The following is a 22,530-nucleotide window of genomic DNA, read 5'->3' as shown; positions in this document are numbered from 1 at the left end:
ACAGTAGTTGACATGCCACCAATTTGTAACCAGCCTGTAAGGCCATCAAAACTCACACATAGTTAGTTAACTAGCGTAAACAGTCTAGGATGATGATTTCCAATGAAATAATCAAGTTTTTGTTTATTTGGATGAACACAGTGCACCCCAGAACTAACCCGACGCACACAGGTGCCTCTCAAAACTCACTAACTCTCAACATGCCCCAGCATCATCACGTACAGCAACTCATTTGTTATAACATTATGTGCTGACAGACGTTCAAATGTGTACACACATTACAATATTTCATGATGTGTAGCCTAACATGCATTTTTATTTGGGCAAGCATTTGAATAAGCCGCCTCAATATATGATAATGTCTCTCTAGGAGCTGATCCCATCATCAGTATTTGGAAATAATTTGTATGTTAAAGAAAGATTTGAATGGAGAAAGTTGATCAGGACACGCAGGTTGAAATATCAAAATGAAATCTGAACCAAATATATTAATTTGGGGGAAAATGAAAAATACATGGCCATTTAGCTAGCTAGCTTGCTGTTGCTAGCTAATATAAACATTCGGTTGCTATTTTACCTGAAATGCACAAGGTCTTTTTTTCTTGATCTTTTAAGAATTTTGACCCATTTTTTGTCACACAAAATCGTGTGTTCTCTACTCTGACAATTAAACCACAGATAAAAAGGGAAACCTAGTCAGTTTCTAGTATTCTCTTCTCCTTCAGTCTTCTTCTTCATCATCTTCTTCTGTGGACTTTATATGGCGGTTCGCAACCAACTTTAAGGTGCATTACCACCACCAACTGGCCTAGAGTGTGGACCTCAGTTTATCTTTCAATCACCCACGTGGGTATATGCTCCTAAAAGCCAAGGAGGAGATGGGAGAGACAGGACTTGCAGCGCATCAAGTGTCAAAAATAGAACCAAGCACTATTTTAGTGCCTGGCTATGCAGACACTTGTTGAGCAGTTTGGATGAAATGATTGAATAACATGTATGTGTACATTTATTTTGCAACTATCACGCATGTATCGCAATTGGTGTGGTCAGTATGTAAGTTCCATCGCTATCAGGAAACCGGGCCCAGGTTGTTAAACTGAACTCAGCTTATTGGCTTCCTGCTGCATGCGTGCCCGCTCTGAGGTCTTGGCATCTTATCCGCCCTGCTTGTCGGCAGTGGTGCCATGTTCACGATTTTCCTGCCAAATTGGGCTACTTGAAAACGATGTCGTGGGTGAAAATGTATTGGCCGCGGGTTTTGGGGCTATTTCTAAGTTGTTCCGCGGCCGCAATGGCATTTCTCTTAAATATGTATTTCACTGCCTGACTGTTGCTCAGCGAGTGAGTGGTGGGGAGGGCTGGAGGTGTGTGTGTGTTGAGAGAGCGCTACAGTTATTGGCTGAGTCACGTGAGTGTGAGGAGAGAGAACAGTGGAGCGAACAGCACGTGCACCCGTTGTGACAACTTTTTACAAGCTGTAGGTAGGCTATTTAGATTGCCATTATGGAGACACTTATTTCCAAACCATTTTCCATAAAAACATATTCGTACTCTAGAAGTGATGCACATCAAGAAATAATGGAGACAAAGCACTGGAAAACAACTTGGGGCGCAGTAGAGCGCATTACCCTTCTAACGTGACTAGCCCCAATCCTTCTTCCTCTTTTTCCCCTGCCCCTCTACAAAGTTTCTCCCTGCAAGCTGTCACTGAGTCCGAGGTACTAAAGAAGCTCCTTAAACTTGACCCCCAAAAAACAGCTCAGTCAGATGCTTTAGAGAAGACCCTTTCTTCTTTAAGGTTGCTACCCCTATCACCGCAAACCCTATCTCTGACCTTTTTAACCTGTCTCTCCTCTCTGGGGAGGTTCCCATTGCTTGGAAGGCAGCAACGGTGCATCTTTTATTTAAAGGGGAGATCAAGCTTATCCTAACTGTTATAGACCAATTTCTATTTTGCCCTGTTTATCAAAAGTGTTCTGAAAAACGTGTCAATAATCAACTGACTTGCTTTCTTGATGTCTATAGTATTCTCTCTGGTATGCAATCTGGTTTCCGCTCAGGTTATGGATGTGTCACTGCAACCTTAAAGGTCCTAAATGATGTCACCATTGCTCTTGATTCTAAGCAATATTGTGCTGCTATTTCTTTTGACTTGGCCAAAGCTTTTGATATGGTAGATAATTCCATTCTTGTGGGCCATCTAAGGAGTCTCTGAGGGGTCTTTAGCCTGGTTTGCTAACTATCACTCTCAAAGAGTAAAATGTATAAAGTGCTTTACGCATGCTCAATTCTTGGGTCTCGGGGGCTGCCCAAGTGGAAATTTGAAATGGACATTATGGAACTCCCTCGTCTGGTTCTTTTTATGGGGGAAAGTCCTCAATGAAACTGACATTAGGCTAAGTGTGGAAAATTTAACATTTGCCTCTGTTGGCCATCAATTAGCCTATTAATGTATATGCTATTGTAGGCCAACATTTGATACAATAAATATGTTGAAATTATGATATCAGTGGAGACAGGCAAACCAATTTAATAAATAGCATATAACTTCAGTTTATTGTTGTTGTAACCTTGTGTTATTGTGAACGCATTAGATTGGCCGTAACAGTAGTCAGATTAGGCTACTGGGAAAACAAATGCAATAAAATAAACACTGGCTGTTGTTGACAAGCATATTCAGTTGTTATACATATTATTAATATTTAAATTTAGTGATTGAAATTATGACCCCATCCTCTGTGGTTCATTCCAGCGGGCTATTGGGAAAACAAGCACTTCTTATTGCAAAATTGCCTTGCTATTCATGTTGAATAAATTAGCATGTTCATTTTAACTAAGCAAACTGCTAAACCTTGCCTACATCTTGTCTAGGCTACTGTAGACAATCTGAAATAAGATGTAGGCCTACCAGGGTCTATAAGCTACCTATCTTTATCTAAGAAACTATGGCAAAATGTAATTCTAATCATAAACCCTGTAGCCTATGCCTATTGAAATGACAAGTTAATCTCGCAAATGGGCCATTTATAACGGTTTGTAGTCTTAACATCTGGCACGTAACAGCACAATTGCTAGAAAATAGGATAACATTTGTTGTTTTATGTCCATCTAATTGTTTCTTGCTCAGAGATTTCGAGATCCTCTGTCCAACTTCAGTCAAACTCTCCTGTCGGATTTATCTATAGTTATGCACATGCGGAAAAGGGATTTATTTACAATTATAAACCTGGTTCGAGCCCTGAATGCTGAATGGCTGAAAGCTGTGGTATATCAGACCATATATGTTATGTACGCCTCTAGGAAGAGGGAACGCAACACCCTGCTACAACTCAACTCCCCGTGGAGTGAAAGAGGTATGGGACTGTAGGTAACACCTTTGCTGATATTCGGGAGTTGATGCTGTTGGAGGATTTTAAAAGCAACCTCCCTGATAGAATTGTAATTCATTTAAATGAACAGAAAGTGGCGACATTGGCCCAGAAACAGTCCCTGTCACGTCCCCTAAAATGAAAAGTGTGGGTTTAGTCAAGTCTTTGGCTCCCTTTGGACCGAGTTATTGATTCAGCATTTGAGAAACCGGATCCTGTCTATGCTCTGTTTATCTCTGCTGGTTGTGTTTCCTTAACTGGAGAACAAGAGGATCAAAAGCCAATTCAAATATTACGAGACACCGGGGCGGCACAGTCAATAATCGTAACTGATGCTTTACCCTAGTCTCCTGAAACGTATTGTGGCTCGCATGTCATATTACAGTACAGGGGATAGAGACAAAACAGTACCTGTACCATTACACTGGGTCCACTTCGTGTCAGACTTGGTATCAGGACGTTTCCATGTTAGTGTAGTGTCTACACTGCCAGTAAAAGGAGTCACATTGCTACTAGGGAATGATATCGCTGGTGGTAACATCACTCCTGTGTTAGAGGTAGTAGACAACCCAGAAATCAAAACTACAGATGAGAAATTGGTTCAAGCATTTCCCCATGTTTTTCCTGCTTGCATGTTAACGAGGGCACAATCTCGCAAGCTAGGAGATGTGGTGGATTTGTCTAGTTCCATTTTTGAGAATGTTGAGGTAGAACACAATGCACCGAGTATTCCTTCTGCAAGGCTGACAGTTTTTTACCCCTGTAAAAACTAAGGCAGGGGAAAGTGAAATCGCGACCCCATTACATGACATTCTTTTGTCTGTCACCCCCGAGAAGGTGATTGAATGTCAAAAAAGGAGACACCAGTCTTCGCAAGTGTTATGCTTCGGTAATTTCCATTGAGGAAGCTAAAACTAGAGAAACCGCCTACTTTATGGAAGCAGGAGTTTTGATGCGTAAATGGGCATCTCATGACACCGTTAGTGACTGGTGAAGTGTGTCAAGTGGTTGTTTCTACACCGTTCCGACAGCAGGTGCTGTCACTCGCCCATGACCAGGCGTGGTCCGGACATTTGGGGATCACAAAGACTTATAACCGAGTCCTTCAACATTTTTTTTCTGGCCAGGTCTGAAGTCGGACGTGGTCCAATTCTGTAAAACATGTAATGTATGTCAACTCACTGAGAAAGTGAATCAAACAGTTCTTCTGCCTGATTCCTGTGGTGGGGGAACTGTTTGAAAGAGTGATAATCGATTGGGTAGGTCTGTTGCCGAAAACCAGGTCAGGTAACCAGTTCTTACTAACAATAATGTGCAGTGCTACTCGATACCCAGAGGCTATTCCTCTCCGTACTATAACGGCTAAGACTGTGGTGAAGGCACTAGTGAAGTTCTTCTCTACGTTTGGACTCCCTAAAGTAATCCAAACTAATCAGGGATCCAACTTTATGTCAACTGTTCTCAAATGTGATAAAGACACTGCGTTTCCCATCAGGTCTCCAGTCCGTATCATCCAGAGAGTCAAGGGGCTCTCGAACGCTGGTATCAGACGCTGAAGGCGATGCTACGCAAGTATTGCATGGATACCAGTACCGATTGGGATGAGGGGGTGCCCTTTGTCCTATTTTCTAATAGGGAAACAATACAAGAGTCCTTAGGGTTCAGCCCTGCTGACCTTGTGTTTGGACACACCCCACAGGGTCCGCTAAAAGTTTTGAAGGAGCATATCTTATCTCCTACACCCAGTAGCGTCCCTAAAAATGTGTTGGATTATGGCAGTAAGATGCGGGAGAGACTGCACGCCGCATGTGTGTTAGCCCAAAAGTCTCTCTCCTCGTCTCAAAAACGCATGAAGTTTCATTATGACAAAAAGGCTGTTGGCTGTTCTTTTGCACCAGGGGATCAAGTTTTAGTTTTGTTGCCAATCCCTGGCTCATCTCTGTCGGCACGTTTTTCTGGGCCATATCTTGTGGAAAAGAAACTCAGTGACACCAATTATGTGATAAAGACCCCAGATCGGAGGCGTTCTTCCCGTGTGTGTCAATATGCTAAAAGCATATTATGTGCGTGATTCTCCCAACAGTTGCTCAGGTAAGCCGGGCCAGCCCGCCATCTCCAGTGTGGCTGCGGTGGTGCTAAAGCCTGGCTGGGACCTAGAGGAGGATAAGGAGGACGGTTTGGAGTTACGCCATATGTTACAGCAGTATGAACGCTTATGTAATTCAGAGATGCTGAACAAGTTATCTTCTCAAATGGAACATTTGGACAACGATCAAACTAATGACCTTATCCTATTGATAGTTTTCTCAATGTGTTTCAGGACGTTCCAAGTCGCACGTCCATCTTGGAACATGACGTGGATGTGGGGAACGCTGCTCCTATATGTCAGCATCCGTACCGGGATAATGCAAAGAAAGAGGTCATGAAAAGTGAGGTAGCTTATTTATTACAGAATGACATGGCAAAACCCAGTAACAGCTCCTAGAGTACTCTGTGTATTCTTGTTCCTAAGCCTGATGGTCCCGCTTATGTACAGACTATCGTCTCGTAAATGCCGTTTCCTTTCCTCTACCTCGCTTAGATGACTGCATTGATAGAATTGGCTCTGCTGCTTAAGTTAGTAAGTTAGATTTGATAAAAGGTTATTGGCAGGTGCCTCTGACCTCTCGAGCTTCAGACATCTTGGCTTTTGTTATGTACAATACACTGTGATACACTTTGTACAATACACTGTGATGCCCTTAGGAATGTGTAATGCACCTGCTACTTTTCAGCGTCGAGTTAACATTGTGTTCGTGGATGTGCCAAATTGTACTGCTTACCTTGACGATGTGGTGATTCATTCGTCTACTTGGTCTGGTCATCTCGCCACTTTGAAAAGTGTGTTTCAGCGGTTGGAGAATGGGTTAAATATTTCAAGGACTAAACTCGGGTGTAATAACAACAGTAGTATAATGATAACTGTATATATCGGCACCTTTGCATCTTGTCTTCGATGGCGGCAGCGACCTCCATCTCCAGTGTTGCAACCAGCTCCATTGTCACGTTCTGACCTTAGTTCTTTTGTAATGTCTTTGTTTCAGTATGGTCAGGGCGTGAGCTGGGTGAGTTGTCTATATTAGTTTTTCTATGATTTGCTATTTCTGTGTTTGGCCTGGTCTGGTTCTCAATCAGAAGCAGCTGTCAATCGTTGTCCCTGAATGAGAACCATATTTAGGTAGCCTGTTTTCTATTGTGTTTCGTGGGTGATTATTTTCTGTCTTCGAGTATGTCACCAGACAGGACTGTTTCGTTTCATGTCATTCTCGTTTATCATTTTTGTTGTTTTGTTCGAGTAATCATTTTCATTAAAAGGCATAATGAATACTTACCACGCTGCACCTTGGTCCTCCTCTCTTTCTCCCAACAACGAACGTTACATCCATGTTGGTGTCATGGCGAGGCGACACCTGCATGTAGCATGTTCTTTCACATTCCTCAGCCGGGCTGGTCATCAGTTTCTCTAACAATACCCCCTGCACTCCAGCAGCCTCAATGCCAGCCCCTCATGAATCCTTTTTGGATTCAGGCTGTAAAACTACAACATTTGGAATAAGTCAAATGGTATGAATACTTACTGAAGGGACAAGGTTTTACAACACAGTTACTAAGAGGTGTGTGTGTGTGGGGGGGGTTAAATAATGGTCATGATCATGTTATTTAGGCTCATTAGATAGTTGTATTACATGACAAATAAAAAGGAAAATGCTGCACACTGCTGCTCATGCTCCCAGGTGATTTTATTATAAGATTTCAACCCTTAGGTCTTCATCAGGCATCCATACCCCAGGTGGGGGTGAAAGGTTCTATAAATGGGGAGTACTCAGTGACATCACTTCCTGAAACAGGAGGTAAAAAAAATAAAAACAGGTTCACATTATCAACATTAAATGTATATATACAGTTGAAGTCGGAAGTTTAATTACACTTAGGTTGGAATCATTAAAACTCGTTTTTCAACCACTCCACAAATTTCTTGTTAACAAACTATCGTTTTGGCAAGTCGGTTAGGACATCTACTTTGTTCAAGACACAAGTAATTTTTCCAACAACTGTTTACAAACAGATTATTTCACTTATAATTCACTGTATCACAATTCCAGTGGGCCAGATGTTTACATACACAAAGATGACTGTGCCTTTAAACAGCTTGGAAAATTCCAGAAAATGATGTCATGGCTTTAGAAGCTTCTGATAGGCTATTTGACATCATTTGAGTCAATTGGAGGTGTACCTGTGGATGTATTTCAAAGCCTACCTTCAAACTCAGTGCCTCTTTGCTTGACATCATGGGAAAATCAAAATAAATCAGCCAAGACCTCAGAAAACAAATTGTAGACCTCCACAAGTCTGGTTCATCCTTGGGAGTAATTTACAAAAGACTGAAGGTACCATGTTCATCTGTACAAACAATAGTACGCAAGTATAAACACCATGGGACCAAGCAGCCGTCATACCGCTCAGGAAGGAAACGCGTTCTGTCTCCGAGAGATGAACGTACCTTGGTGCTCCCACAGTTGATTTCTTCAAACCAAGCTGCTTACCTATTGCAGATTCAGTCTTCCCAGCCTGGTACAGGTCTACAATTTTGTTTCTGGTGTCCTTTGACAGCTATTTGGTCTTGGCCATAGTGGAGTTGGAGTGTGACTGTTTGAGGTTGTGGACAGGTGTCTTTCATACTGTTAACAAGTTCAAACAGGTGCCATTAATACAGGTAACGAGTAGAGGACAGAGGAGCCTCTTAAAGAAGAAGTTACAGGTCTATGAGAGCCAGAAATCTTGCTTGTTTGTAGGTGACCAAATACTTAGTGGTTGAAGATATCCCTCTAGTGGTGTGGGGGCTATGCTTTGGCAAAGTGGGTGGGGTTATATCCTTCCTGTTTGGCCCTGTCCGGGGGTGTCCTCGGATGGGGCCACAGTGTCTCCTGACCCCTCCTGTCTCAGCCTCCAGTATTTATGCTGCAGTAGTTTATGTGTCGGGGGGCTAGGGTCAGTTTGTTATATCTGGAGTACTTCTCCTGTCCTATTCGGTGTCCTGTGTGAATCTAAGTGTGCGTTCTCTAATTCTCTCCGTCTCTCTTTCTTTCTCTCTCTCGGAGGACCTGAGCCCTAGGACCATGCCCCAGGACTACCTGACATGATGACTCCTTGCTGTCCCCAGTCCACCTGGCCATGCTGCTGCTCCAGTTTCAACTGGCCTGGGCCCTAGGACCATGTCCCAGGACTACCTGACATGATGACTCCTTGCTGTCCCCAGTCCACCTGGCCATGCTGCTGCTCCAGTTTCAACTGTTCTGCCTTACTATTATTCAACCATGCTGGTCATTTATGAACATTTGAACATCTTGGCCACGTTCTGTTATAATCTCCACCCGGCACAGCCAGAAGAGGACTGGCCACCCCACATATGCTCTCTCTAATTTTCTCTTTCTTTCTCTCTCTCGGAGGACCTGAGCCCTAGGACCGTGCCCCAGGACTACCTGACATGATGGCTCCTTGCTGTCCCCAGTCCACCTGACTGTGCTGCTGCTCCAGTTTCAACTGTTCTGCCTTATTATTATTCGACCATGCTGGTCATTTATGAACATTTGAACATCTTGGTCATGTTCTGTTATAATCTCTACCCGGCACAGCCAGAAGAGGACTGGCCACCCCACATAGCCCGGTTCCTCTCTAGGTTTCTTCCTAGGTTTTGGCCTTTCTAGGGAGTTTTTCCTAGCCACCGTGCTTTTACACCTGCATTGTTTGCTGTTTGGGGTTTTAGGCTGGGTTTCTGTACAGCACTTTGAGATATCAGCTGATGTACAAAGGGCTATATAAATAAATTTGATTTTGATTTGATTTGATTTATTTTCCACCATAATTTGCAAATAAATTCATTAAAAATCCAACAATGTGATTATCTGGATTTTGTTTCTCATTTTGTCTGTCATAGTTGAAGTGTACCTATGATGAAAATTACAGGCCTCTCATCTTTTTAAGTGGGAGAACTTGCACAATTGGTGGCTGACTAAATACTTTTTTGCCCCACTGTATATATTCAATTAGGGTAACAACAAAAAAACATTATTATTAAAGTCAGGCTTATGGCAGCCAATTTGATGGATAAACTTTAGAATTTCAAGCCACAACTCTCATTTTGAAAAACAAGGACTGCTGGTCGTCAGTGGCGTTGTAGTAAAGTGAATCGTACAGCCTACTGTGCAAGCTATTGAGTGCCACAGTATGAGTCATAATACCCATAAAACATAGAGGTTAAACACAGAAATGGTTCCAATCATTTTTCCACCATTACATTTTCCCATAGAGGATTTTAGAAATACTTCAAATAAGGGCTGTTTCATGTAGGTTTACCCTGGCATGATGTTTTGATAACTGTGTAAATCTCTTAAGGAGATGGAGAATTTTATCAATATAATTGTCTGTATTTACCCCCCAAAAAATGAAACGCTGATTAGCTGCTAATGTAGCTATCATAAAGAACTATAAATGCCATTATGATCTGGACGAGACTGTTGAATCGAGGCAAATGTAAGAATCTCTGGATTAACTATCTAATGTTAGCTAAATTTAGTAATGAATACATTTGGTAAATGTATTTAAATTGAAAATTCTTTTAACTGACTTGTGCAAGTTTTATATTGACACAATACCTGTTAGCAAAGGTGTAACTATAGATGACATGCAGGAGCTTGCAGGGATTTGTAGTCTTACATGATGTCTACTTTGATGCTAATTAGTATTTTCGAATAGGAGAGCTAAATATATTGATAAAAGTCACCTTGTTCGAGAGAGATTTATAAAGGTAATCAAAACGTCCCGCCAGGGTAAGCCTTCACGAAACAAAGCCCTTATTTTAAGGAATCTAAAATTCCCTATGGAAAAAAATGAATGGGTGAAAAACGATTGGAACCATTTCCCTGTATGACCGCTAGGTTTTATGGGTATTATGACACCTTCGCTGTGGGGCTCTATTTGGATGGAGATACCGTTATTTGAAAATATCTCATATTTATTTCGACTTTGGATACAAACCTTAGTTGATGGTGGTACCAACAAAATGCTTATGAGTTATGGTTTACAAAACTATTCTCAGTCTTTCCGCTAGCAAATATTTTTGTAGGCAGTTAATGCTGATGGACTGGACATCGATGAGTTAGAATAGCATAGTTTACTGGTCAATGACAGATGTCAACTCGGGATAAATCAAGCAGCAGTATCTAGCCATTTGACTAATAGACGACTGTTAATGAAGATAAGCTCGTTTATCGGGTGCTTTTCGAGCACTCTTAGTTTAGTGGAGTCACGTGGAAAGTTAGCTAGTTATCCAGGTAGCAAGAGGTAGCTAATGTCATCTAGCTAGCACGATGCGTCGTTATGCTAGCTAGCTATGTCGTTTATGTTTTGACCATAGCATTAGCCAGTAGCTAAGGTCTAGTCTAGCTAGCAGGAATTATCAGCTAAAAACGCTAGCTAGCTAGTTTGGGGGGGTACTACGTTGCTTTTACCTGTGGATTTCATCTTGCCAGTCCGGGAGAATGGAGGGTACCGATGACGACGTGCCCCTCATCCTGACCTGGGATGATGCTACCAGCGGTCTGTTGAGCGAGGAGACAGAGAGGGGAGACGAGAGTAAGTTTTTGTTGACATCCACATTTTACTGCGTTGCTCGCTGACCCAGCTAGCAAACGTTATATCAAAGTCAAAGGTGGCTGCAACCCGTGACAAATCTAATTGCATTTAGCACAGCATATTCATAATGGCTATCGTCATTTTTAGGACTTGTCTTTTGTAATCTGTTTGAACTTTTCTTGTCTCATAATAATGATCATTAGCTTACTTGCTAGGCGTTTAGCTTCAGTCTACTAATTATATTCTATTATTTATAATGTTCAGCATAGATTGGGCAGCAGGTAGACTAGTGGTTAGAGCGAATCCCCGAGCTGACAAGGTATATATATATATATCTGTCGTTCTGCGAAGTTAACCCACTGTTCATAGGCCGTCATTGTAAATAAGAATTTGTTCTTAACTGATTTGCCTAGTTAAATATTTTTTATAAATCGGATTATACGGAACAACTATAAACTGTTCAGAGCCTTATTGTTTTGGTGACCTGTCCTGTTTGGGGGGTTGTTGGTTGATGATCAAATCAAATTTGTATTAGTCACATGCGCCGAATACAACAGGTGTAGTAGACCTTACAGTGAAATGCTTATTTACGAGCCCCTAACCAACAATGCAGATAACAAAAAAACGGACAAGAAATTAAAGTAACAAGTAAATAAAGAACAGCAGTAAAATAACAATAGCGACACTATATACAGGGGGTATCAGTACAGAGTCATGTAGGTAGAGTTGTTATAGTGACTATGCATAGATGATGGAAACAAGAGTAGCAGCTGTGTAAAAGAGGGGAGAGGGGCAATGCAAATAGTCTGGGGAGCCATTTGATTAGATGTTCAGGAGTCTTATGGCTAGTAGAAGCTGTTTAGAAGCCTCTTGGACCTAGACTTGGCGCTCTGGTACAGCTTGCCGAGAACAGTCTATGATTAGGGTGGCTGGAGTCTTTGACAACTTTTAGGGCCTTCCTCTGACACTGCCTCGTATAGAGGTCCTGGATGGCAGGAAGCTTGGCCCCAGTGATGTACTGGGCCGTTTACACTACCCTCTGCAGTGACTTGTGGTTGGAGGTCGAGCAGTTGCCATACCAGGCAGGGATGTTTTTATCACGGAATAAGATAAATGGTTGAGTTTGATGTAATTTGAAATCTTACAAACAAGGTTGTCAAACTAATAATATAATTTCTAGAAAAAAGTTTTTTAAATTTTTACCTTTTATCGAAATGGGTAAACTCTTGATTTTTTTCGTGTTCATATATGTTCGAGTATAGATCCTATTTTACATAATCAAAGCTGTTTGTGTTGTGCCAACAATCGGTGAGACACGGCATGCCATTGAATACAGGGTGGGTGTCTTGTTTTTGCTGATTAATGTACTAAAGTTTTAATGTTCAAATGGTACCATAAAGATGGTTAGAGGTCCATGCATCAGAGAATGTTGGGAATATCCATTGTTTTAAATTGAATGGTGAATCTTCCATCGGAAACCTATTGAAATCATATGTGTTCTGAGTTCACAAGTACTACAGTTGCCATGGCGCCCTAGTAGCAGCCTAAGCAGAGAGCTCCTGTAAATATGAACATATTTAATTATTTGTAAGTGTTTTTTTTATCGGCTGTTTTGTTTTTGACTGGCATTTCAACTCTTTTTGGCTTGGCTTATTTAATTTTTTTCCAAATGATGCATCTGGAGACAGTATCAGCTTTTTTTTTTTTCACTTGGTTGCTGGTTCCTGATCTTTTGAAAACATCAATTGAAGTTTGAGAGGAATGGGAGATGCAGTTCTGAAGCAAAGGGGTTGTAGTGAGGATGACTGGCTTGTACTCTGAACTGTGTGTGGTGAGCTTCCTGCCTCCCTTAGCTGCTGAGTCATCACCCAAGTGGGTGCCATGCATTGTGAAGGAAGAGAAGTTCAGTAGCTACAGAACTCAGGCTGGTTCCCAGAGTAGCCCTCTACAAGATCAACACCAGACTCCATCTTCATCAACAATCTCCCTGAGCACCTTCCTCTGATCAAGCCATGAACTGTCCCTCCATCTTTGGAGGTTGGATGCACTCAACAACTTGGCATCAATTATTGGTTGACCTAACCTTACACTAGTCCAATTCTCTAACCACTAGGCTACCTGCCGCTGCTATACAGTAGCTAGGCTACTCATGATGATGTTTGTTTGTTTTTTGCTTTTGAATCGCTTTGAGATTATGAAAAGCACTATTGAAATGTAATTTATTTTTATTATAGAAATACAGTGCATTCGGAAAGTATTCAGACCCCTTCCCCTTTTCCAAATTAAGTTACGTTATTGCATTATTCTAAAATAGATTTTAAAAGATTATAATAATGTCCTCATCAATCTACACACAGTACCCCATAATGACAAAGCGAAAACAGGTTTTTAGAAATGTTTGCAAATGTATTAAAAATAAAAAACAGAAACCTTATTTACCTAAGTATTCATATCCTTTGCCATGAGACTTGAAATTGAGCTCAAGTGCATCCTGTTTCCATTGATTATCCTTGATATGTTTCTACAACTTCATTGGTGTCCACCTGTGGTAAATTCAATTGATTGGACATGATTTGGAAAGGCACACAACTTTCTGTATAAGGTCCCACAGTTGTCAGTGCATGTCAGAGAAGGAATTGTCCGTAGAGGGCCGCGACAGGGTTGTGGCAAGGCATAGATCTGGGGAAGGGTACCAAAACGTTTCTGAAGCATTGAAAGTCCCCAAGAACACAGTGGCATCCATCATTTTTAAATGGTAGTAGTTTGGAACCGCCAAGATGGGAGAACCTTCCAGAAGGACAACCATCTTTGCAACACTCCCCCAATCAGGCCTTTATGGTAGAGTGGCCAGACGGAAGCCACTCCTCAGTAAAAGGCACATGACAGACCACTTGGAGTTTGCCAAAAGGCACCTAAAGGACTCTCAGATCATGACAAACAATATTTTCTGGTCTGATGAAACGAAGATTGAACTATTTGGCCTGAATGCCAAGCGTCACATCTGTAGGAAACCTGGCACCATCCATCCCTACGGTGAAGCGTGGTGGCAGCATCATGCTGTGGGGCTGTTTTTCAGCGGCAGGGACTGGGAAACTAGTCAGGGTTGAGGCAAAGATGAACGGACCAGAGTACAGAGAGATCCTTGATGAAAACCTACTCGAGAGCACTCAGGACCTCAGACTGGGGTGAAGGTTCACCTTCCAACAGTACAATGACCCTAAGCACACAGCCAAGACAATGCAGGAGTTGCTTTGGGACAAGTCTCTGAATGTCCCCGAGTAGCCCAGCCAGAGCCCGGACTTGAACCCTGTGCAGCGACGCTCCCCATCCAACCTGACCGATCCAACAAAATGTGGAAAAAGTCAAGAGGTCTGAATAATTTCCGAATGCACTGTATAGGTAATAGAATAGGCATTCCCATTCAATTTGCCATTCGACGGTGGGTTGACCGATCGGCCATCTTTCTAGTAGTAAATGGAAATTAAAATTTCAATTAATTTTCAATGGTGTACCAGCTAAATTGCAGTGGTCTGAAGGGATGGCAGGTAGCCCAGCAGTTAAGAGCATTGGGCCAGTAACGGAAAGGTCGCTGGTTTGAATCCCCAAGCCGACTGTGAAAAATCTGTTTGCCCTTGAGCAAGGCACTTAACCCTAATTGTTCCTGTAAGTTGCTGTGGATAAGAGCGTCTGCAAAATTACTCAAATGGGATAGGTCCATTTTATGAATTCTGTTTCTATGATTAAATTGACACCCACCCTTGTATTTAAGAATATGCTGTGTCTCAACCGATAAGGGCACAACAAAAACACCTCAGATGATCTAACATGTGATAATAAGAACAATCTGAGTTCACGTGTTTTTAAGTAATTGGCATTAAAATGACTATAAAATAAAAACATTTTGAAGAAATCAAATCAAATTGTTTGACAACCCTGTTTGTAAGCTTTCGAATGAATTCAAACTCAAACGTTTATCTTTTTCAGTGATGAAGACATGGATGTCTCATGGTAGGGTGGGGTATGCAAAATGGGTGTACTTTGAGCAAAATCTCTTTCTGACCACTATTACCATGGGCAAACATGAATGAAAGGATTCATTCATATATAAAGGTGTGCAGTAAGAAAGTGATTTAAATCATATGCAACGACCATGAACCAAAGAGTACATCCAAAGGCAGCTACTTGAACAGTGACTGTAAATTATTTGAAGATAAAATATCATAACCCCTTCTAGGACACTCACCAGAGAGGCAGCTCCTCTGCATGCTGAGGTTAGGTTTTGGCTGACGGCGGTACAGTTTGAGGGTACAATAGTTTGGGAGGTTCTGCTGATTGTCATCAGAGCAGATAAACGCAGAGCTGGCTTGCTCCTCTGTCGCTTTAAATTAGAAGAGAGATGTGTCCCCCTGACCCAGAGATCGTGTTTGTGTGCGTCTCCACTTCAGTAATCCTGTAGCCTTTGTACCTCACACACACACACACACACACACACACACACACACACACACACACACACACACACACACACACACACACACACACACACACACACACATTGCAGACTGCCTCTCACATACACACTGGAAACAGCAGCATCAGCAAAGGAAGATACTTCTGTGTGTGCCCGCCTGCCTGCCCACCCACAGCGCACGCAGGGCAGTGTGTGTGTCTCCCTCTAGGGCCCCGGGCTCTCTGGTTGTGTGTGTGTGTGTGTGTGTGTGTGTGTGTGTGTGTGTGTGTGTGTGTGTGTGTGTGTGTGTGTGTGTGTGTGTGTGTGTGTGTGTGTGTGTGTGTGTGTGTGTGTGTGTGTGTGTGTGTGTGTGTGTGTGTGTGTTCCTCTGGAAGTGGACAGGAAAAGGACTGGTGTTTTTCCAGGATATCAGGAGTGGGAGGAGGGCTGACTACCCTGAGGCCTGGGAGGAGAAGATTGTTCCACAGGCAGTAGAGAGCAGGACACAGCAAAAGGAGGCCTGCTCTAAAACACACAGCCTTGAGCAGACCGTCACTCAGGCTCCGGCTCACGACAGGACATGATCCAGCTGCTGGCTTTGTTCTTGTGATTTAGCCTAGTTGGAGAAGCCACTGTGGAGGAAAGAGAAGATTTCTGTACTATTTTCCTCTTAGCCCAGAGGACTGATCAGGACTGCCCTGTGTGTGTTTGTATGGGCCTGTGGAGCCACAGGCAGGCACGGGGCCTGACCTCAGTTCGTTGTTGACGGGAGCTCTGAATGTTTTATTGTTCTGAAAAACAAACGAGTGGCTGGGACTTTACCCACAGACAGACACAGTGCTATTAGGACAACAGCAGATACTAGGCCACTTCATTATCACCACGTAGCCAGAAGCCTGAGAGAACAGGAGCCTCACCAGGATTATTATCACTCAACTGGAGTTTGATCCCTACACAGCAGCAGACTGAGCTCAGAACACGCTACTGTCACAGTACCTGAATTGGCTTCGGTGTGCAGGATCCGACTGGCTGACAGCTGGCTGGAATAATATCGATGACTCCTGCCTACTTGCCACTTAGATCCAGTGATCACAGATGTCTGTCTGTAATTCCTAAAGAGAGGAGGAGACATTACTGCTTGGTTTTATGAAGATTTTTTTATTTAAAATTGAAGTTTTTTTTTTAGAGTCAATGGTTAGCTGGTTGTATATTATCTTTAGTAAGCATGACTTAAAGTTGGATTCAAATATGGGTGGGGTCGATTTGAAGGATTATTTATATCGTTGTGTCGGAGACTGAAGTCATATTGTAAGTACTTAGGGTAAGTTTAAGACGGTAGTTTAGATTTTCCTCAGCCTGCTCCAGACAGCCAAACCAGACATCGCACGGATCTAATCAGGACCTTCTTCATTCTCAGTCTGGTGTCTCTCATCATCAGGAAGTGACCCAACTTCCTGCCTATAACTTGAAGGACACTCCTCAATCTAACATCAGTGAAGAGCGGCATTGCCGGTTATAAAAGTGAGCCATGTGCACAGAGAGCAGAACTGAGTTCAAAGGTGAAACTGCACTGAGCGGAGAGGGGGAGGAGCCCAGAGAGGGCGAGAGGAAGGGAAAACGAGGTTAAGAGAAGCGAAAGAGGGTAAGATAAGTTGTAACTGCAGAGAGTGTGACTGTGCATTCTGGTCTCCCAGGCTGAGGTAGGCTGCTGACAGAGGCTGTGGGATCCTACCCTAGCCCTTTGACTGAAGAGAGACACGCTGGATGGTTCATCTGTCCACCAGTTGTCATCGGACGCTCCAGCAACGTTTGTTTTTCATTTAATGGTTTGTTTGTTCCCGGGACAGAGGACATACCTGTCTCTAAGAACACAGGGTGAACCCCCTCTCTGCGCGTGTCTGGAACTCTGAGCTGTGGTGAACCTCTGTCTGGGAATCCCTGTGGGGGATCTGTTTTTACATTGTCTCTCTGACGTGTGTCCTGTGCAGTGGAATGTTAGCCCGTGCGTGTCCCTGGAGGCGCGAGGACGCTGGACCTGTGAACTGTGAATGACACACACACTGCTTTAGTGGACCACGTCCCCACACCCAAACACACTCAAACTCCTGGACCACTGGTAGCTAGCAGAGCCATGGAGTGTTCGGCAGTGCAGACGGAGACTCCTGGTATCCATGACAACAGTGTAGAGTTGACCCTGGAGGAGAGTCCGGTGCTCATCTCCTCATTCTGCACCGAGCTACAGCTAGATAGCGTGGGTATGTGTGGGTGTGTTGTGTGTGTGTGCTTGCGTGTAGGATATGTTGTGAACATGCAGGATACAGTGCTGTTGAAGTTGTCCCACCAGTTTGTCTACTCTAGTGTGTATTAGCTCCGTAATAGTATAGGAAATGACTAAATATATCTGTCAGGTTTTGGAGGCTCTTTAATTATTTTGTATTAACGAATTAATAATGTTGTGGTTGTTTCTTCTGTGTAGATGGAGGAGGGGGGTATGACATAGTGAATAACCAGGTGATACCAACACCGGGGCCACCACCAAACTACAGTTCACACAATGCCTCACTTCAACAAAGCTGGGAGATTAACTACCAGGAAGCAGCCATCTATCTACAGGTACACACACACACACACACACACACACACACACACACACACACACACACACACACACACACACACACAGACAGCCATTTTGGCATGTTGGCTAGCTAGACTATATTACAGTCTGCTTGGTATTTACTTTAAAAGTTAGATGGTAATGATGAGCTACATTGTAATGTTATGAGTTGTAAGCTGACTGTAAGAAAGCCTAGCTATGGTGGGACACATCAGCATCTTGTGACAGGTAGATCATGTGAGTTTGTGTGCTAAACCTTTTGTGTACTGTCATGTCTATGACTACCATTAAATGTGAAGACTGTTATTTTATCAAATCAATTCTCTATGTGTAATTATTATGTGATTAAGCTAATCAGGTCATCTTTAATTAACTAGGAAGTCGGGGCACCACGGGAAAATGTTTAGAGTCTCTATTTCCCGAATCGACTCTTCAGATATTTTAATATCTTATCAAAACAGTCGCTTATTAATGAATTAATATTACCTCATCAGTTCTCATTACTGAACGTCGCAAACCCTTGGATATCTGCACGAACCCTAGCCTAAATGATGAATCAGTGATATACAAATTTGCTTAATTATTTATTTACTAACTAACTAAATAATTACAGAAATATATAACAAACAAAGAGTAGATATTTGGGTTACTACGTGACACAAATAAGAAGTCCCTAGCGGACGAAGCCGATATGACAGCTTGTTAGACAAAGGGGTGGAGACTGAGAAAGAGTGGGAAAGACAAAATGGATTCACTCCACACAGTTGATAATTATAATATTCATTGAAATGCTAATCCTTTGCACATAATTGCAATGTATATATTTACACCCGTATGTTGTTGTTGTCTTCTCTGTTGTAATCACCGGTCCATCTGCTGGAGAGTCAGTTCATCAGAGTCTGGTTAACTTCCCCAGAAGTCACAATGTCCTTTGTGGTTGTAGCTTTCTCCGCGGCTCTGGATAGTGTCTGTTGTAATGGATACGTCAGGCCTACAGATGGTCGTTGCATAGTAAAGATGTTTCCGCGGTTGTCGGTATTCTCATACTAGACTTTCGTCATTTCCAGCTGCAGACTAGTAATTATACGTCTAGGATTTACTCTTATTCTGTAGTGATTGATAGTCTCAGAGCTTAACCATTTCCAGCCGTGTAGGCAAAACTACATCTGTATGGTCTCCGTGGCCTATAGCGTTGTAGTTCTTAACCATTTCAACATGTAGCGTCAGCTCCATATTTTCTGGTCAAATGTACATTTAGTCAGGAGTGGGTTTGATAAACTTCTGAGAAAAAGGCAGTCCATGATGCTGACGTAATGTCTATGCTCACGTGGGCGTGGCCATTGATTTAATTAACTTGATATAAAAACCCATGTTTTCTCATTTAGAAGGTTAACATCACATTACATCTCTTCACAAATAGTTTAATGTTTAATCACATACGTTTCACAATATTTAGATGTAAACCTGATAGCTGGGAAATGTACACTAAGAGATACAGTTATGTGTGTTTCCTGTCTTCATGAGATTACCAAATGAAACACACTTGTCATGACTCTCTTTTAAGTGTCCACGGACCACTCCCACCTTCTCTCAAATATATATAAATATGATTTAATTACTCAAACTTTCGATGTCCAAGTGTCTCTCTGTGTTCCACAGTTTACATTCCAATCTCGAACACTACAGAGCATGGGGGCAGCGTATTTTATGACCGACCATAAAACAGCCAACTTCCCGCTCTCCCCCTCTATGAGAGAGAGCACGCTGTAGAGCGGACCCACTGTAACCTGATCCTTCAGATGGTCACAGGAGAGTTATGACAGTACATTTTATTTGTAGCTATAGGTATAGCTCAGGTGAATGGTAGAGAGCTGTAGAACAAATGTATTATTTTCACACTTGTATTATTAAACAGAATTCAGATGCAAGTGTGTGTGTGGTCGGTCCATAGGAAGGAGAGAACAATGATAAGTTCTTCACACATCCTCGGAATCCAAAGGCGCTGGCAGCATACTTGTTTGCTCACAACCACCTGTTCTACATGATGGAGCTGCTAACAGGACTCCTACTGATGGTGCTCTCTCTCTCTGAGGCTCCCGCTGTACCATCACTACGCCTGGATGTTTATGTACGTACACACTGCCATTGCCACACACACTGCCACGGATCCACACCACTCTGGACCTGCTGGGTTAGGGTTAGGGGTCAGAGGTTAGGGGTGAAAGGCTAAAGGATGTGTTCTGTCTCTGTAGGTCCACGCCACTCTGGAGTTATTGGCTCTGGTTATGGTGGCGTTTGAACTCTGCATGAAGCTGCGCTGGCTCGGCTTCCACACATTCATCAGACACAAGAGGACCATGGTGAAGGTATATACTAGAGGTCGACCGATTCATCGGAATGGCCGATTAATTAGGGCCGATTTCAAGTTTTCATAACAATCGGTAATCTGTATTTTTGGACACCGAATGTGGGCAATGAAAAAATATATATATTTATTTATTTATTTATTTTTACACCTTTATTTAACTAGGCAAGTCCGTTAAAGAACACATTCTTATTTTCAATGACGGCCTTGGAACGGTGGGTTAACTGCCTTGTTCATGGGCAGAACGACAGATTTTTACCTTGTCAGCTCGGGGATTCATTTTTGCAACCTTCCGGTTACTAACCCAACGCTCTAACCACCTGCCTTACATTACACTCCACGAGGCGCCTGCGTGGCAGGCTGACTACCTGTTACGTGAGGGCAGCAAGAAGCAAAGGTAAGTTGCGAGCTAGCATTAAACTTATCTTATGACTTCAAGCCTATAAACTCCCAAGATTAGGCTGGTGTAACCAATGTGAAATGGCTAGCTAGTTAACAGGGTGCGCGCTAATAGCGTTTCAAACATCACTCGCTCTGAGACTTGGAGTAGTTGTTCCCCTTGCTCTGCAAGAGCCGCGGCTTTTGAGGAGCGATGGGTAACGATGGTTCGAGGGTGTTCCTGGTTCGAGCCCAGGTAGGGGCAAGGAGAGGGACGGAAGCTATACTGTTCCACTGGCAATACCAAAGTGCCTATAAGAACATCCAATAGTCAAAGGTATATGAAATACAATTGGTATAGAGAGAAATAGTCCTACAATTCCTATAATAACTACAACCTAAAACTTCTTACCTGGGAATATTGAAGACTCATGTTAAAAGGAACCACCAGCTTTCATATGTTCTCATGTTCTGAGCAAGGAACTTAAACGTTAGCTTTTTTACATGGCACATATTGCACTTTTACTTTCTTCTCCAACACTTTGTTTTTGCATTGTTTAAACCAAATTGAACAGGTTTCATCATTTATTTGAGGCTAAAATGATTTTATTGAGGTATTATATTAAGTTAAAATAAGTGTTCATTCAGTATTGTTGTATTGTCATTATTACAAATACATTTTTTAAAACTCAGCCGATTAATCGGTATCGGCTTTTTTGGTCCTCCAATAATCGGTATTGGTTTCTGCGTTGAAAAATCATAATCGGTCAACCTCTAGTACATACACACAACTGTATAGGAGCATCCCAAGCAGTGCATATAGATTGCAAACAAGAGTGGTCCCAGAATAGATCCCAGAGGGACCCCGTGAGACCCTCTATACTCACAAGAGTGACACATTATTGCCTGTCAGTTAGATGGTTTACAAACAGTTATAGTTTCACCATTTCGTAAGACTGACAGCTGGTCTCTCCTGTGTGTAGACGTGTGTGTTGCTGCTCCAGTTTGTGGAGGCCATAGTGGTTCTGATCCGGCAGACGTCACACTTGCGTGTGACCAGAGCTCTCAGACCCATTTTCCTGGTGGACTGCAGATACTGTGGTGCCGTTCGCAGGTACACACACACACACACCGCAGATACATCACATACACACCTTTACCTGTATTACCTCGCACTGCTTTGTTGTTTCCAAAGTATGAATAACTGTTGTTGTCACCCTCTTGTCCAATCAGAAACCTGCGTCAAATCTTCCAGTCCCTTCCCCCTTTTATAGATATCCTGCTGCTGCTGCTCTTCTTCATGGTCATCTTCGCCATCCTGGGTGAGACACACAAACACACATCTTGGCTGTTCATCGAAGTTAATAATGACATTGATCCTAAATGACAATCCTCGAAGAGCCTCCAAAAACATTGGACAACAGTGGAAATTCTATGATCTTACAAACAACTGTACCTTGAAATCTAAAACAAAATGTAAATTCAATGATGTTCTATTATGCCTGTCTGAGTATGGATCTGTTCTCTCTCTTTACAGGCTTCTGTCTGTTCTCCCCTAACACTTCTGATCCAGTAAGTAAAAAAGTTTGACTAATAATAATAATATATGCCATTTAGCAGACGCCTCTGAAGACTGCTTGTTGTGGTGCTAACTGAAGGGGACTGTCTCATACTTTTTTGT

At 42.5% G+C, this 22,530-nt stretch overlaps 1 protein-coding gene and 1 long non-coding RNA gene across 26 annotated transcripts in view; one reads left to right on the top strand and one right to left on the bottom strand.

Annotated features, from left to right (window-relative positions):
* Positions 1–7,129: 7,129 nt before the first annotated feature.
* LOC118393289 (uncharacterized) lies at positions 7,130–15,544 on the bottom strand. The gene is made up of 3 exons (XR_004827533.2): positions 15,283–15,544; positions 10,916–11,005; positions 7,130–7,246 (listed from the first exon to the last, which is right to left on the bottom strand). It is a non-coding gene; the product is annotated as an uncharacterized LOC118393289 (long non-coding RNA).
* The window catches only part of LOC118393288 (two pore channel protein 1-like), a 27,662-nt gene continuing 15,467 nt past the window's right edge, over positions 10,336–22,530 (top strand). For 22 of the 25 annotated variants that reach the window (XR_008063966.1, XR_008063965.1, XR_008063971.1 and 19 more), the window contains exons 1-7: positions 15,842–17,744; positions 17,966–18,102; positions 20,058–20,234; positions 20,359–20,472; positions 21,833–21,963; positions 22,083–22,171; positions 22,387–22,421. Coding sequence is in view for 17 of the 25 variants with exons in the window: in XM_052461583.1 (XP_052317543.1) it covers positions 17,621–17,744; positions 17,966–18,102; positions 20,058–20,234; positions 20,359–20,472; positions 21,833–21,963; positions 22,083–22,171; positions 22,387–22,421 (807 nt within the window). In the remaining 8 variants the exon portion in view is untranslated. Of the gene's footprint in view, positions 11,040–15,841; positions 17,745–17,965; positions 18,103–20,057; positions 20,235–20,358; positions 20,473–21,832; positions 21,964–22,082; positions 22,172–22,386; positions 22,422–22,530 lie in introns of those variants that run through there. The other 3 variants (XM_035785836.2, XM_035785835.2, XM_035785841.1) reach the window with 3 other exon arrangements.

This window comes from Oncorhynchus keta, chromosome 14 (assembly GCF_023373465.1).
Source record: "Oncorhynchus keta strain PuntledgeMale-10-30-2019 chromosome 14, Oket_V2, whole genome shotgun sequence".
NCBI classification, from domain to species: domain Eukaryota; kingdom Metazoa; phylum Chordata; class Actinopteri; order Salmoniformes; family Salmonidae; genus Oncorhynchus; species Oncorhynchus keta.
The sequence above is the reverse complement of the archived record's forward strand: the minus strand, read 5'-3'. Positions and strand labels throughout refer to the sequence as shown.